This window comes from Lactuca virosa, chromosome 6 (genome assembly GCF_052849685.1).
Source record: "Lactuca virosa cultivar CGN04683 chromosome 6, Lactuca_virosa_CGN04683_v6, whole genome shotgun sequence".
NCBI classification, from domain to species: domain Eukaryota; kingdom Viridiplantae; phylum Streptophyta; class Magnoliopsida; order Asterales; family Asteraceae; genus Lactuca; species Lactuca virosa.
The window spans coordinates 28,256,388-28,273,859 of record NC_136431.1 but is presented as its reverse complement, the minus strand read 5'-3'; the positions used below and the strand labels follow the sequence as shown (position 1 = coordinate 28,273,859).

The 17,472-nt window shown below is 32.0% G+C and overlaps 1 protein-coding gene across 1 annotated transcript; it reads left to right on the top strand.

Moving 5' to 3' along the window:
* The first annotated feature begins 4,521 nt into the window (after window positions 1-4,521).
* Window positions 4,522-16,761, top strand: ALY3 (DNA binding protein). Its single transcript, XM_079055326.1, has 19 exons — window positions 4,522-4,724; window positions 5,841-5,962; window positions 9,179-9,277; window positions 9,471-9,533; window positions 9,651-9,728; window positions 10,331-10,517; window positions 10,595-10,842; window positions 10,930-11,254; window positions 11,441-11,518; window positions 12,137-12,390; window positions 12,479-12,535; window positions 12,834-12,998; window positions 13,106-13,284; window positions 13,351-13,639; window positions 14,614-14,928; window positions 15,652-15,795; window positions 15,893-16,060; window positions 16,179-16,385; window positions 16,525-16,761. Exons 2-19 carry the CDS (start codon window positions 5,858-5,860, stop codon window positions 16,687-16,689), a joined length of 3,126 nt encoding a protein of 1,041 aa, XP_078911452.1. The 5' UTR covers window positions 4,522-4,724; window positions 5,841-5,857; the 3' UTR covers window positions 16,690-16,761.
* The last annotated feature ends 711 nt before the right edge of the window (window positions 16,762-17,472 follow it).

The window sequence follows — 17,472 nt, the reverse complement described above, 5'->3', positions numbered from 1 at the left end:
ATAGGGTTTAGGACCGATCCACACTACACCGAAAACCAAAGAAAACCGTCCGAGACCAAACCTGTTTAGCCAAAGACGGGGAAAAAAATCACACCAGGACTACGTCTTTCGTGAACGGAGGTGTCGAGAAAAGTTGCAAAGGAATAAAAGAATATATATATATATATATATATATATATATATATATATATATATATATATATATATATATATATATATATATAGGAAAAGTTCAATACAGAACCATAATTATTGGTTCTTCAATGAACCAAATCTTTTTTTCAATTTCTAGAGCTTATTTTTTATCGAAAAAAAATCTAAAAATATCTAAATTTATATATTAACATTGTGAATGTGAAAAATATTTTTCGGATTCACCTTGTGAATCCGGATTCACATAGTGAATTTTCAAAGATTCACATTGTGAATTTGACGTAAAAAAAAAATTCGAATTTGATATCATTGGAAAAAGGATAAAAAGTTATGAATTTCTGTATTTTTAGTTTTTTTTTTTATAAAAAATAAGTTCTAAAAGTTGAAAAAAAGATTGGTTCCTTGGTTAATTATGGTTCTCTATTGAACCTCACCCTATATATATATATATATATATATATATATATATATATATATATATATATATATATATATACACTACCTTATAATGTAAATCTCACCTTTCTAAAAATAGATCGAATAAAATAATAATATTTTTTTAAGACGACCAAATTTTTAAGGTGAAAGTACAACCATCTTTCATTAAAATAATATTAAAATTTTAAACCATCTATATTTTGAAATCTTATCCACCTTTGATATGATGTATCACAGTAACACCCCCATCAACCCGGCTTACCAATTTTCCATATATCTCGGTAAATCCCTTCTTTTTAGTTGAAAGTAAACGACTCCAGTTCATTTAAAGTGGGAAACCCTGCAGATTAGATGAAACCAAAAGTCCCGAACTAACAATTCTTCTTTATCAATTTCTCTCTCAAAACTCCTCGAACAATACGGCTGCCGCCACAACTCCCCTCCATCACCATCTTCACTACAACCACCACCACCATCTTCACTACAACCACCGTTTACAGCGACCACCACCTTCACAACCACCATTTGCAGCTGCCACGATATTCTCTCCGCCACCACCGCTTTCTTCATCTCTCAATTAGTGTATGTAGCCTCTGAAGATGACTCTTACTAATCTTTAGATGTTCTTTCATGTAATTGCTTTTTATGTTTTCGATATCAAAATGTGGAAATTTTGGATGAAGAGTTGAAAGGTTTTGAAATATGCAAACCTTAATATACATCCAGGTTCGATTTTTTTTTTCATTTTACTTGTGTTTTAGCGTTTGTTTTGCTATTATTGTGAGATGTTTTTGACTGATCAAGGTTGTAAATCGTAGTTTCACAGTTCGGATTTTTTGCTCTTAACCCTGTTTTCTTTCTTTTCTGCAGGTCAAATGATTCAAAAATATTATCAAAGGAGAGTTGGGTTTTCCTGGTCATCTCTATCCTTATTTCTGTTTATTTCGTTTTCATTTTTTGGGCATTTTAAAACTTTGTCTGATATTAAGAAGCTATGTAGTTTATGGAGTGTTGTTGTTGTTAAATGATGTGCAAAATCATGAACTATTGAAGGATACTTTTTGATGGAGTGTGTGAAAGATGGAAATCGTAGGCAAGTTAGAGCACCTGCTCTCTGATGATTGAGCGGTGATAGTAGGTCTATGATCTGCAGACAGATTCGAACATGACTCATATCTTAGTTATTGCTTTAATGTATGTTCCTATATTTAATGTCTACGCTTTCATATTTATCATTTCCTCTAATGAATAATCATCAATACTTTTAGGTTGGTTGGTTGGTGGGTGGGCTGGCTGGCTACTATGATTGATATCTTAGGTGGTGCTCCTATGGTGGATACAAAAAGAAGTGATATGTGCTTAATCTTAATTTCTTCAATTTAGATTTGCAGACACTTAAAGTAAGTTTATTCATTTTTTCTATCTATCCACCCACTTGAATCGTTTATATTAGCTACAAACAAGTATAAGTGCTTAATCTTGTTTTTTATAGGACCAACCAATGAAGGATGACATTTATCTTCATTTTATGAAATGTTTAATAGAAGGTATATTATGTATTTATGTGTCTAATTTTCTTTCTGGACACCATTTGTTTGATGAAATTACTCCATACAAACATGTTTATTACTACCTAATTTACACACAGATTGTTAATGTGAATTATTAAACCATACATTCAGTAAACTCCTGGAAGCATATTTCCTCTTTCTTTTTCCTTATGCGAATTCAAACTTTAAAACTTTTCATAAGTAAATTCATGACATTTCTTTAGTTTATGACATGTAGGCTAATTTTGACCATAAAATGATGGTTTTGGAAGTATTTCATTGTATTAAAATGATGGTTTTGGAAGTATTTCATTGTATTAAAATGATGGTTTTGGAAGTATTTCATTGCTATTGGATCAAAGACAACCCATAATCATCCAATCATAGTTTGACATTTTAAGTAGAAAAGTTATGTTTATTAATTTTCTTGATTGTTGATAACTGTCATTATTTGGGCTGATTTCTATGCCTTTTCTATATATAACTTTGTATATTCACAACGGCCCAAACAGAGCATATATGTATATCTGGTGCTCCAAACGAAGCAATTTTTTATATATTCTTGAGCACATTTCAATATCTGGTTTCGTACCAATTTATTTTTTCTCAACTTTATTTCTCTTTTTCTCCCTACAGCCATAAATGTTCAGAAGAATGTTGGGTTGCTAAATTTAAAGTAGCTTGCTATTATGAGTAAAAAATAGGATATTGTTTAAGTTTGTTGATAAAATAAAGTTAACTGATATTATGACTTATGAGTTAAATTAAACTACAGTTTGGAATTTTGCTAAAATGGAAGTAGCTTGCTATTATGAGATTTTTTATATGTAGCTAAAATGGAAGTAGCTTGTGTATTGGGCTTGAAATCAAATTTCATCCCTTCCAATTATGAACTCTGTTTATTGAAACATTTATTGATTTGATAGTAGTGATACAAGTATCACAATTTCATTAAGAGTTTGTTGCTTTATTTTTTTGGTTTTTGAATTCTTTTAATATCAATATCAAATATTTATAACTGATCAAATTGTGTTTTAGTCATCAAGAAACGTGGGAATCTAATAGTTAATTTGATAAGTTATTTTAATTTGCATATTAATAGAATAATAGTTAATATTGTAAGTTATTTTTATTTGCATATTCTAAGATGACTCTGGGATTAACAATATTCATTCATTTTTATATTTTCAAAATAAGTAGATTTTTGATCCTTCGGCAATTATACCATCTCCGTGTGAGTTGAATTTTGGAAAGTCAGCATACGTCATTTCCTAACCTGATAACATTATAAATTCAAAATTTAAGTTTTAAAATTCAACATCATAAATTTAAGTTTTATAATGCAAGTACCACTACTAATATGTTAAAAATGAACTTGGTATATATATGTTTAACAATATATGGGCTTCCATGTTCCATATACTTTGCTTTATAAATTACAAAACCATGGTTTATTTCATATTTTAGAGGTTACATAGTTAATATCATGTAATTCTATCAACCTTTTAAAATTTTTATGTTTATGGTTTATACTTTCGAAGTTATATAATTAACAACGATAAATTTAGATTTTACTGTTCTAAATATATATCTGGTAATGATTACAAAAAGACCCGAAATAGGAACGAATTGGTTTTATCAGTTCGAAAACTACAAACTTACATTACGTTTTATGTACATATGACAACTAGAAGGAAATTTTTTATCTAAAATTTAAAAAATAAAATTTAAAACAAAAAATAGAACAAGAAAAACATAACTCTAAAGTATGATACGGTGAAACTCAAGAAACAAACGAAATGATTTTTAGACCTAAAAAACAAATTAAAAACATGGTGAAGGTGGTATTGTTCTTTCAAATATTTTTTTTCTCCAAATTTCAAAAAGAAATTATTTGAAGACAGGAAATTAATTAACGCCTAGAAAGTATTTTCCGAAATGAGACAAATTTCAGTCAGTTCTTAAAAACCCAAAGAACTTTATAATGGCGGCGCAATTCGGGATAACAACATAATACCAAAACAGTGTGTTCGACCTTTGTGTGATGCAATCAAATTTTGATGTATTATATGTTCTTTAGAAGATCATATGTTTTTGTTTAGAAACTAATCGTTGAAACGAATATAATCGCCAAAAGAAACTATTTGATGCAAGAAAACTATTCTTTCCGCAAAACTGACTGATAATAACAAGTATATGTTTTGTCTTTCTTGAAATATATAACATGTTTTCAAATAGAACTAATTGGCGAATGAAACTATTTGTCACCGCCGCTTTGCGCGGATAGACGGCTAGTATATATATATATATATATATATATATATATATATATATATATATTTGAAAATTTTAAATTAAAATCACAAAAATCATCGTCACACAAATGCTCTTCTGGTTGTGGGTTTGGGCGTTTCCTCAATATTTTGTTTTCAAGTTTCGCGGTTGTTGCCCCAAATCCTCCTCTCTCTCTCTTCCTCTCTATCCCCCTTTACTGAAATTCTTCGTTGAAACCATCATATTCATTGATCGATTATCCTTCTCGCAGACATCAAATGCTCTGACTAGATTGGAGCTTCAGAATCGGTAATCAAAACTCAGCTATTATACTGATCTGTATCTTTCTTTTGTTTTCATTCCGATTTAGGTTTTCGTAGTTTGAATTTCCTATGCGTCTCTTTGCTTCTGCTGCTGCTGCCAACTAGTTAAAATAAAACCTCTTGAATTCTGTGCTTTGGCGAATTGAATCGCAATCATAGTTCAATTTTTTGCTGTAATTCGTTACAGGATAGTCGGAAACCGATTTAACACGTTGTTTATGAAATCGCCTTTCATCATCAACGGATTGTTTTTGATCTTTTAGTTTCATTCACAATTATATGTAGTATGTGGTTTTACTGTTGGCTCAACGAGGATGAGCTGATCTTTGCTCATGGCGACGTAATTTGCATATGCAATCTTACTAAATTTATTATTCTCAGGAGCTGTTCAGCTTGATGCTTAATTCATCAATGTTGTTTGGAATTATGAATTGTTTTACTGATTTTAATCTTTTTGTTTATTTAATATTTTAATTTCTGAAAGGATCTACATTATGGGCTCTGGTGCAAACCAAGCACCCAAGTTATCATACTTGTAGCGTTTGTCAAAACTCTAAAGTTTATCAAGTTCCAGATGTTTTGGAATCCATAGCACCTTCCTGAGTTGAAATGTAAAATGATATTTCAAATTCAAATTCTAGCTCTCTTTTACTTGAACATTCCAGGATGAGGTTAGGTTACTCGATACAAAATTAGTCTTCAAACTGGCAACTTAATATATGTCATTTGTGCTGCAACTTGGGAAGTATTTTTAAGTAGTATGTCTTGGCGGCTTAAACCATTTGTGATACTTATTTTGGGATAGCTGGAGTAGATACATTTGTGATCATTGGTAAGCTTACCATGAATATTTTGTTTTCATACCAAAACAGACATAAATTTCTTTGCGTAAGCTTTGAAAAACATGTCATTCTTGCAAGGTCATTTATTTAGCTAGACACTTGCTTACATGAAGTCAATGAATAAAGTAGTAACTTGGATAGATGAAGTGTTTGCTATCTATTAATTTGTTCATTTTGGAGACTTGCTATCTAGTTGTACATGGTATGTAGACACTAGACAATAGATATTAATTTCACTGATTCTCTATTTCTTTTTTCAGTGGCAAAGGGAGATCTGATGGGCCCAGCAAAAAAGTCTAGAAGTGTGAACAAACGATTTTCATATGGTAATGAGATACCACCAACTAAAGATGGAGATAACACCTACAAGAAAAACCAGCGGGTGAGTTTAGTTCTTCTTTAATCCTTTCTCTAAATCTAATTTAATCTTATTGGTTCTAAACTTCTAATATAAATTTAGTTTAATCTCATATAATGACCTACTGTCTATGAAGGTTCCCTGTTCACTCAACAGTTGTAACTTATAACTCTTTCTAAAATGACTTATTGCTGACAACTTTATCAAAAGGTTCCTTACTTCAAGTTTCAACATTAGAAATGATTGTTTGTTTTAAATGCAGTGGCTATATTTTATTTCACATGGTGTTACCAGGTTCTCTATGGACTATTGAATGGTCATTACAATGGACTGAGGTGTTTGGTTGCCACATAGGAGTGGAATGGATCATTCCTTTAGGAATGTGATTACTTCCTATGGGTTGATTTTCATTTTATAATCTTTAAAAACACCATTGTTTTTTAAAATATCTCAAAACTACTTTTCTTATTAAAAAAAGCTAAAATTATTTCTATTATAACTTCATTTGACTTTTCATGTCAATTTACTTTTTTTTAGATTCCTTTTTCTCAGTAGATGTTATTTTTTGATATATTTCTATTAAATTTTGTTTTATAAAGGTAAACACATAGCCGATAGAAAAGTTATAATGAATACATTAATGTATCTTTCCCTCATTAAGTTAAGATTGGCAATAGTTCGGGAGAGAAATAACATAATAGATTATCTTATGTGCAAATACATTCTGTTATTGTTGTAATGATTGTTAAAAATCAAATTAAGAAAAGAAATTCAAAATGATAACTGAACTTTTGTTTGATTGTTTGTTAGATATAACATGTATTTCAAATGGGCATGAGATATATTTATATGTAACTTGTTTAGTGGTATAACTTAATTTGATTAAAATTTATTTTTATGAAATGATAGTTTTGTCGTTATTTATCAGTCTAATTACATTCGGGTGTCTATTACTCGTTCAATTACTTTATTACATTCGTATGTGCTTTCATTCTCTCATACCAAACACATCATTAGTCTCTAACTTCCCAGAAGCATTCATTTAATTTTACTCTTATAAAAAGTTCAATAACCCTTCAACTCCTTTCTATTAAATTTACTATGATTGTTAGTTTCATATTACTAACTCACCATGTGACAAGTACCATTGTTTGTAAGTTGTAACCTCATTGTATCACACTTAAAATTTGAAATATAGCATATAACAAAAACTTTTCGGATTAATGTCAGTGATATCAAGATTATGCGAAAGTTTATCCCAATAACATAATATTCTAGTTACGAACAATAATTACATACAATAAATTGGTGTTACTAACAAACTCCCGGAGCGTGACATAATTGAATTTGCTATATCTATCTACTTCCTTAAAATAGATACACAATATCTATCCTCCTTGTAAGCTTATCTTCCCGCTCCATTTCTTCATAAGACTATTCATGGTACTTCCCAATAGTACTTATTTACCTAAAATACACTGCATACACATCCATTTAAGAAACAAGTGTGAGAATAAGGATTATACAAAGAATAACATTGTATAAACTATAAACATTCGATGCACATAAATAAACTGTTTTGTGACACATAGATAATCATGCAAGCCATTGGGTTCCTTATGTATTAGGAGGCATATTGGTAGAATAATGTGTACACTTTGCTAGATGATTATATGCCATGTTTTGGTGATTTCCATAGGCGTTGGGAAATCCTTCTAGTGGTGGTGAAAACGGGCCTTCAAACCCTAGAAATATCCTTTTGTATAAAACCCTGACTTGTCCCATACACCCACCCAATAATGGTGTTCTAAGACAAATCCTCACCACACATATCCATTTCTTCCATAAACAACATAATGTCACATTATTCACCAACCCAAATTATACATTCACTATAATGCTCAAAACCTTGAAATTGAAACCCCAACTTCACACATGAACATCATCAAAACTGAATACTAGGGTTTAGTATAATTAATTGCAATATTGAACCCACTGTCACATCAATTTTTGTCTCTTCTTTTTCTTCATCTTTCCCAACCCACAACACGGAAAAATCCTATCTTTCTCAACCCACTCAACCCACTCAATTAAAAAAAAATACAAAACAACTAAGATACAAGTTTTAAAACACATGGTACAAGAGAAAATGAGAGAGAGAATGAAGTGGGTTAGTGAAACCAATTAAACAACCCGCTGAAGAGGGAGTGGTACCGGTGGTAACTCTATTGCTAATTACGATTTTACTTTGATTGTTTTGTATTTTTTTTTAATTGAATGGGTTGAGTGGGTTGAAAAAGATAGGGTTTCCATGTGTTGTGGGTTGGGAAAGATGAAGAAAAATGAAAGAGAAAAACTGATGTGGCAGTGGGTTCAGTGGGTTGGGAGGGAATGACTCCCTCCTCCCTTAAAGACCTTCACAACCATCTTTTAATCATTGTTTGCTATTACTTATACGTAATAATTGCAATTTGTTGCTCATGAGTGAAGCAGGGAAACTAGGTCTGTTCTGGTGGATGATAAGAAATTACAAATCATTAGAGAAGACTATTATATTATATTTCTAATTTAAAGAGTACAATTTAGTTCCTTATAAATAACAATGGAAATCCGTAGTTAACAAGGGACGCAGGATTGAAGCAAAACTGGAATCTTCGTAGTGGAGATAGGCTAACACAAATTATGAGAGAAGATTATAATGCTTTTGAATAATTTTGAAGAATACAACCAAGTCATTTATTAAGGATCCTGCTAAACATGGTAGCCTCTAAAATGTTATATTACAATTCTGTAGAAATATGGTAGAGATGATGAAGAATTTCTGAATACTTTATTCACCAGAAACAGGGTACATATATAAGATGGAAACCAGAAAAAGGAAACCATAAAATCAGGGAAAAGATACGTGCTAATCCTATCTAAGTAAGGAAGAAATAAATACACAATAATTTCCTTAAATCTATTCTAAAATACAGCTGTTGACAGAAAATGATATCACAAAATATTTACACGTCAATAAATTCCTTTCTTGTTTTTGGTACAAGGCTATGATGATCTAACTGTGTCATTATGATGTTGGTGCACTTGCTACATTTGAATTTACAGAAATAAAACATCAGTCTTTCAAACTAAAGTTTTATGCTTTTGATTATCTATAAGGATCAGTGGCGACTGCTAAAATAAGCAGTAGCTTACAATGTTTAATTGTTGATGATTAAATCACTGCCTTATTCTTTCCAGAAAAAGAAGTTGTCGGATATGTTGGGCCCACACTGGAGCAAGGAAGAGCTGGACCATTTTTATGAAGCTTATCGTAAGCATGGGAGAGACTGGAGAAAGGTCACTTAATTTTCATGACTCTATAGGGCATAGCATAGCGACTTATTGGCAATAAATTTACACATTTATATTTCTTTAGTGTTAGCTTTTAATCAACAGGACATAACATATAAGTATATAACTTTTACACTTTGTTGATTAATCAGAAACCTGTTATTGACATCTAATGTTCAAATACCATATGCATTTTTAGGTGGCTTCAGCTCTCCGAAACCGCTCTGTGGAAATGGTGGAGGCTGTTTATTCTCTAAATAAGGTAATCATGAAATCTAATGTAGTTTGTTATCTGACCTTTTCAATTCATGTTGTCCTCCCTTTATAATATCCAATCCATTTGTTAAATTGGTAATTAATGTACTTGTGGCACTTTCAGGCATATTTATCTCTTCCAGAGGGAACAGCCTCTGTTGCAGGGTTTATTGCAATGATGACTGATTATTATAGCAACATGGTGAGATTTTAATCTTTATCTATTGTTGTGCATCTGTAGGTGCACATATTTGCTTTTTCCTGCAAGTACATCAAGCCTCTATCTTTTGTTTACTGTTTTTATTGAATACAAGTTTCAGCAAACCAACGAATCATGAAAAATCAATAAATTAAAAGCAAAAAGATAAAAAAGAAGCAGCCATTTTATTTAATATTTTGCTGTATTGCTCACTAAATCATTAACATGAGATGCGGGTGTGTATTTTATGATTTTTATCTAACCTGCCATCTAAGGGGCTGCTTCTTTTTCTTCCCATTAAGCACTGTATCGGTAAAGTGGATGTCTATTTGGATATAGTGCTGTATAGATAAGGTCTTTATCTTTTCTAGACTGAATAAACCATCTTAACGAGACTAAATGACCATTTTACCCTTGTTCATCCATTTTAACGAGAGAGGAGTTGGGTGGAAAAAAAGGAAGGGCAAATGGGTAAATGGTTGGTGTCTCAATACTTTAAGCCAGTTTTTTTTTTTTGGCTTAACCCATTTAGTCAATCTGTTCATATTTAGTGCTTAACCCGTTAAGCTCATCAAGTGGTTTTGTTTTGAATTTTGATTTTTCAGGAAGATAGAGATAGTGAACAAGAAAAAAATGATGGTGTGGGAACATCCCGGAAGCCACAAAAACGCTTGCAGCGCAAAGTTCCTGAGACCATACCTAAAGGCTCTGTTGACCGTATTCATTTGCATCCAGGGGCAGTTTTGTCAGATTATGGTTGCATGTCTTTAACAAAGAAGAAGCGCTCTGGTGGTATGTGATTGTTGTTTTAACTTTTAATCATTTTGACAGGTGTAAATTGTGAAATTGTTTCTTTTTAAATTTTTTAGGAAGCAGACCTCGTGTTGTTGGAAAAAGGACACCTCGTTTCCCTGTCTCACATTCTCACGAGTATGTCAAGGGCGAAAAGTCTTTTTTGCCAACAAGGAAAGGGATAATAAAACCCAAGGCAGATGATGATGAAGATGTTGCTCATAGTATAGCAATGGCATTGGCAGAAGCTTCAAAGAAAGGTAGTTCTCCAAATAGAAGAGCTTCCAGTCTAATGTCATCACCTTCTCAGAGTGCTGAAAGAATGGTATGTGTGATTTATATAATATTTTTTTAAATAACATCTAGAAAGATGAAACTTGAGAGACTGATTTACCTTTTCTTTTGGACACAGTATGATGAGTCAGATGTGGGTAGTGGTTATGGTGAGGATATAGAAGGTAGCATGGAAGCTTGTAATACAGATTTTCCAAGGGATAAGAGTAAAGAAAGAATAAATGCTGGTTATGTGTTACATGATCGAAAAGGATCACAAGGGAAAAAAGTACGAGTTGATAAAAAAGAAAACAAACATTTAGATTATATACGGGAAGCTTGTAGTGGCACAGAAGGGCATAATTTAAGTACACTAAGAAGAAATTTTGAACTTTCTGATGCAAAACCTTCAAAGTCTTCTCAAGGTTCCAAGAAAAGAAGTAAAGGAGCTCATACTGGCAGAGGTATTGTGTTTCCTAATTTCTAGTATATGAGTTTCAATTAATTTAACGGTTTTTATCTAGTGTGGTGAATCATAGTACTTTATATCTACCTTACATGTTCATTTTGAAATGATAAGAGATTTTTCTATTGATTTGACAATTTATAGTGATTAATTTTGTACTTACTGTTGATTCCTTTTCCTGCAGATGAAAATTCTGCCTTTGATGCACTGGAAACTTTGGCAAATCTGTCTTTGATGATTTTACCCGAGGCAAATGGAAATGGTAAGATATATTAGTCGACATAGCTTAGGTGTTATTTCTTTTTGACTTAATGGATAGAAAAGTTGATACATATACATAGATAGATAGATAATGTTGTTTCTTTTTTACCTAATACAACCAGAATGACTTATTGGTTTACGTGATAAGTTTGCCACTTTACGTATTAAGACACCCCCCCCCCCCCCCCCCCCCCCCCCTCAAGTTACAAATTGCCCTTGTTTCTAAATTCTTTCCAATTTTCACAACCTAAAAAAACGCATTGATCCTCATGGCCTTTTTTCTTTCAATTTATTTGACTTGCATTTGTTTCTTATTAATTTCTATTTCAAACAAACAGTCGTTTGTTATTAGTATCATTTTAAAAAAAATGGTTAACTAGTCATTACTCCTATTCAGACAATTCATTCAGATTCAAAAAGAAACAGACAATGTTTATACAAAACCTATTCCATACATCATTTTTCCATTCATCACTTTATTTGTACAACACTTGATAAGAAAAAAAGGAAACAGCCCCTAATTTGAAAATTATAATAGTCAGATAACTAGGTTTTGCTGATCTTAATCTCAATCATTGCAAACTAAACTTGTATTAATTACACTGGTTGTTTAATTTAGGGAAAGATGAACTTGTTGAAGACTCTCATCTACTGCTATCTATCCCTATAAGCACAAGCCACCAGGGAGAGAAGCGTAAATCATCAGTTCCTAAAAGGAGTCGGTCAATTTCTATATTAGAAGCTGCTGACAACAAAGCCCAGACATCAGGCAAAGACTCGGTTAATGACACCAATATTGCTTCAGAAGCAAAGGAATCACATCACTTAATTACTAAAGTCTCCAGAAAGAGACAGAAGATCGTGGCACCCAAAGTAAGCATGGGCATGAATGAACATCACACTTTTTCCCATTAGTTTGACTTTTTATGTGTTTGTGATATTTATGGCACACTATTTGCAGATTCCAAAATCTGAAGCTGCTATTCATACAACTGGTAAAGAGTGTCTGGAGTCTGAGGTAGGCTTGCTCATTATCTTCTTTTACTTTTGAGTAAATTACATTTTTTAGTCCCTGAGTATTGCTGATTTTTTCAATTTTGGTCCCAAAAAGTTTTTTTTATGTAGTTTTAGTCTTACTTGAGGTTCTTATAACGTTTTTTGTCCTTGTTCCAAGTAAAATAACTATATTTACTCTTTTTGGGACCAAAACTGAAAAAGTTAGCTATACCCAGGGACCAAAAATGTAATTTACTCTTTACTTTTTGAAACACAATGGCAAAAATGATGGAATAACTTATGTTATTGTATACAATTAGGCTACAGAGAGTAAAAGTATACCCCAGTTGGCCAAAAATGACAAACATACCCCTTCTAGTATTGACACAAGAAAGGAAGTAGACATACGTACCAAAGTCAGGAGCAAGCATAAGCTGTTCAAACCAGACACTCTTTTTGATGCAGTTGGAAAAGACAAGCCAAGGGTACACTTCCCTTCTCTGAGTCAAACTTAACGTACTTATCTCAAATATTAGTTATTTTCTATCTGTATATCAACTCAACTGTTGATAAGTTTTGATCCAATTTTCAGGAAGAACTTTCTAATTGTCTATCAAACAAGCTGATGCGAAGATGGTGTGCATGTGAATTTTTCTACAGTGCAATAGACGACCCTTGGTTTGCCAAACAGGAATTCGTTGAGTATTTGTATCATGTTGGTTTAGGCCATGTTCCAAGATTAACCCGTGTTGAATGGGGTGTTATCAGAAGGTATTTGATTTTTATGTTATATAATACAAATTTGTATTTTATTTGGCGTATCATTTTTTGATGCAGTTCTCTTGGGAAACCACGGAGGTTTTCAATTAACTTTTTGAAGGAAGAAAAGGAGAAGCTTAATCAATATCAAGATTCTGTTAGGACACATTATACTGAGCTTCGTTCTGGTAGTAGAGATGGATTACCAACAGATCTTGCTAGGCCATTATCAGTAGGGCAACGTGTTGTAGCTATCTATCCAAAAACAAGAGAGATTCATGATGGAACTGTATTGACCGTAGATCATGATCATCACAGGTGTCGTGTTCAATTTGATCGACCTGAGCTAGGTGTTGAACAAATCATGGTAAATATTTTAGGTGTATTCTTTTTTATCTTAATATTTATTAGTTTTAAAAAAAAAAAAAAAAGTTGGCCCACAAATTTTTTATTACTATAATAACTTTATGTATTTTGTTATTAGGCAGTTATACCCAAAACAGCCACTTTATTAAATGAAGAAGAATCACATTTGACACTCATTTAAATGAATGTTTACACATGCATTTATACAAATATTACACTTATGTAATGTTTTATGGAGTTTTTATTAGATTACTAGTATTGTAATATATTATATATGTCAATTATGTGTTTTATTTAAATATGTGACATGTTTAAGTTATTGGGAGATATAAATAATTAGTTTTAAAACATTAAATTAAATATAAATATATAATCAACTAGAACAAAGACCAAACCTCATAACAAAATGGGGGGTTAGATGTGTAAATCCTTATCTCCACCTGAGGTTAGAGACTAGAGAGGCTGCTTCCATAGAATTGACAAGTAACAAATATATATCTTAACTTATGATACATTTAATATATAATGTAGTATCACAAATAATAAACCAAATGTGCATATAATCTAAAATTGAAGGAACAAATTGTACAAAGGAAACTTTAACAAAAGTTTAATGTAAATGACCATATTTGGTGTTATATTTACCATTATCATCTTGTTGTAAAAAATGGGATTTGGTGTTGGGTTGTAAATGTACTAATTCTAATGTATCTTAATGAACTGTTGTAATATCCGATACCCGTTTTATTTGTTTTGGTCAACTAATAAAAGCCTTTATTTTGGGCACTATAGAAAGCTCATAGTGGGATAACTGTTTTTTTATTTTTTAAATAGTAATTTTGCTTACAAGTTTCTACTTTGCTTCCAGATATGAATGAAATTATGTCCTTGTGTTTCTTCTTTGTTTATGCTAAGAACATTTTATAATGAATATTGTCTTAATAATGTACATGACATGATTTTGTATTGACTCAGGATACCGATTGCATGCCCTTAAATCCTTTTGAGAACATGCCTGCATCACTGATGCGTCAAACACCTGTTGGCAAGTTCTTGGAGAGCTTAAATGAGGTCAAAATAAAAGATCAGAGATTAGAAGGTTACACAAACACAAAGTCCACTTCTCGTGAACAATTAGAGAACATGTATGATGCTGCTTCAATTAAGTCCAATTTGCTATCTAGAAATCATCATGGGACCCACTCTGCACCTGGTACACTTGCACAATTTCATGCAAAAGAAGCTGATGTTGAAGCCATTGCTGAACTGACCCGTGCTCTTGACAAAAAGGTTCTTCCATCTACATTCTTGATAGTTTTGTATTAGTTAAGTATATTTGAAAGTAGCCTTCGACTTTTTGGCCATTTAAATGAAAACCCATTAGTTAATTTTTTATATCATGAAAACCGAAAATTCAAAATTCTTTAAAAAAAATCACTGATGACTAGTTATAGCCAATTAACTGGTCATCTGTGCTGATGTGGCATTTGCAAAACTGGAATTTCCATCAACACCATTAAGTTTTGATCCACTTTTTGAAGAAACCATTGTGATGTGGCATTTTATTATTATTATTATTTGTTCTTTGGTTTTTGTTTTTTAAAAAAAGAAAATGAAAAAAATCGAAAATATAAAAAAATATTAATAACGGAAAAGAAGAAAAAACCAAGAAAAGCCCGAAAGAGAAAACCAATAATTGTAATAATTATCAGAGTAAGTTACAAATTTGGTCGCTATGCTTTACTCAAACTTGGAAGTTCAGTCCAAAATTTGTAAACGTCCAATGTCTTCCCTAAGTTTGCATTTTGTTGCGGATATGGTCCCTGTAACCACAAGTTCAGTCCAAATTTTGAAGTCATTTTATAGGGGTCGGGGATCATATCCGCAAACAAAATGCAAACATAAGGAGTAAGGAAAACATTGGAAAATTTCCAAATTTTGTACCGAACTTGCAATTTTGGGTAAAGCAAAGGGACCAGATTTGCAATTTATTAAACATGTTGAAATGTGCAGGAGGCTGTGGTTTTTGAGTTGAGGCGAATGAATGATGATGTGTTGGAAAACCAAACGGATGGTGAGTTTGCTCTTCAGGAGTCAGATGCTTTCAAAAAGCAATACGCAGCTGTTCTTGTACAGTTAAATGAAGCAAATGCTCAGGCAAGGGCAATATCGTCTTTCCACCCCACCCCTCAGAAATATTTTTGTTATTTAATTTAACATGTCCTAAAGTAGGTTGGTATTTTTCCTTTTTCAGGTTTCTTCTGCTTTGTTTCGCTTGAGACAACGCAACACATATCAGGGCAACTTCCTCCTCACAACCTCGCCCAAGACAGTGGCCACAGAAGACTCAAAATGTCAAGTCAATGAGATTGTTGAGATATCAAGAACCAAGGCTCGTACAATGGTAGACATAGCCATACAGGTCAGATATTTTTATTATAATTTTATAGGCTTAAAGCCTGAAATACAGAAAAGATATTAATATCACAAGTGGATTATTCTAATAATCTAATTATATTTTATTCGAATTAACAATTTAGGCGATTTCATCGCTGAAGCTTGATCCTACGGTTGAGATTGACAAGGCTGTTGATTATGTAAATGATCGGCTTCCGTTGGATGATTCCTTTGTGACTGTAAAAGCACCTGATTCTAAGTCAATGAAGTCAAATCCTTGTGATTTAAATAGAGCATCAGTCCCCTCTGAACTGATAACTCAGTGTGTGGCTACTCTGTTCATCATTCAGGTAAAAAATTAGTTAAATAAAGCATCCTACATCCATTTTTTCACTGCTTGCTATAACTGGGTGGAATTTTCAAAATGAGAAATAAATAAAAAGTAGAGTATGTTGGTATTTAAGAAGTTTGGTGGGATGGAATTTACAGAAATGTACAGAAAGAGAGTTTCCACCAGCGGAAGTAGCGAGTATATTGGATTCAGCAGTGTCTAGTTTACAACCGTGGTCCCCACAGAATGTGCAGGTATATGCAGAGATACAGAAATGCATGGGGATAATTAAGAACCAGATTTTAGCTCTAGTACCAACCTAACTTAACTTAATTTTTCTCAATTAATTAATTGTACATGCGAAATTGTCAAAGGACTGAATTTCAGATTCTCAATCTTTGGTATCATTTCTCTCTCTTTCCCTATTTAACTTTATAGCTGGAATGTCCATTTCTCATTGCTTGATTGCTTCCCTTGCTTGCTAGTTTGTTATTATTATTTTGCATTTGTTTGTAGTCTATGTTGATAAAAATAGAGTCAATGTAGTATTTCTGAAGAATGGAGCTTAAATCACTTTTTGTTGGGCATAGGCATTGTTAACATATAAACGCTATTTATACAAATGACATAACATTTTCTAATTATTGACCATTTAAAAAAAAAAAACTGTTTTTGAAATTAACTAGTTTATACTTATTTTTGTGAAATACTAGTATTTTATAAAAGAACCTCATAATTTGTTATCATTTAAATATATGTAATAGTAAATTACATGAATGGTCCCTATGGTTTTGGGTAATTTGCGCATTTGGTCCCTAACTTATTTTTTTAACTCGGAAGGTCTTTACTGTTTGTTTTTGTTACACGCTTGGTCTCTACTATTTGTTTTTGTTACGTGCTTGGTCCATGTCTTACTTAAAAAGACTATTATTTAAATAGGGAAAAACAGTGGGGTAGGTAAGGTAAAGTGAGGGTATGGGGTTGGGGGTGTGTTTATTTAAATAAATTACAAAATCAATGAGAAAAAAATATGGACCAAGCGAGTAGCAAAAACAAACCGTAGGGACCTTCCGAGCTAAAAAAATAAGTTAGGGACCAAATGCGCA

What these genes read in the sequence shown, in the direction of transcription:
- ALY3 (XM_079055326.1), top strand. Translation starts at nt 5,858, where the DNA reads ATGGGCCCAGCAAAAAAGTCTAGAAGTGTGAACAAACGATTTTCATAT. An exon ending in CCTACAAGAAAAACCAGCGG is followed by an intron (nt 5,963 to 9,178) that starts GTGAGTTTAGTT and finishes TATTCTTTCCAG; the next exon opens with AAAAAGAAGTTGTCGGATAT. An exon ending in AGGAGCTCATACTGGCAGAG is followed by an intron (nt 11,255 to 11,440) that starts GTATTGTGTTTC and finishes CTTTTCCTGCAG; the next exon opens with ATGAAAATTCTGCCTTTGAT.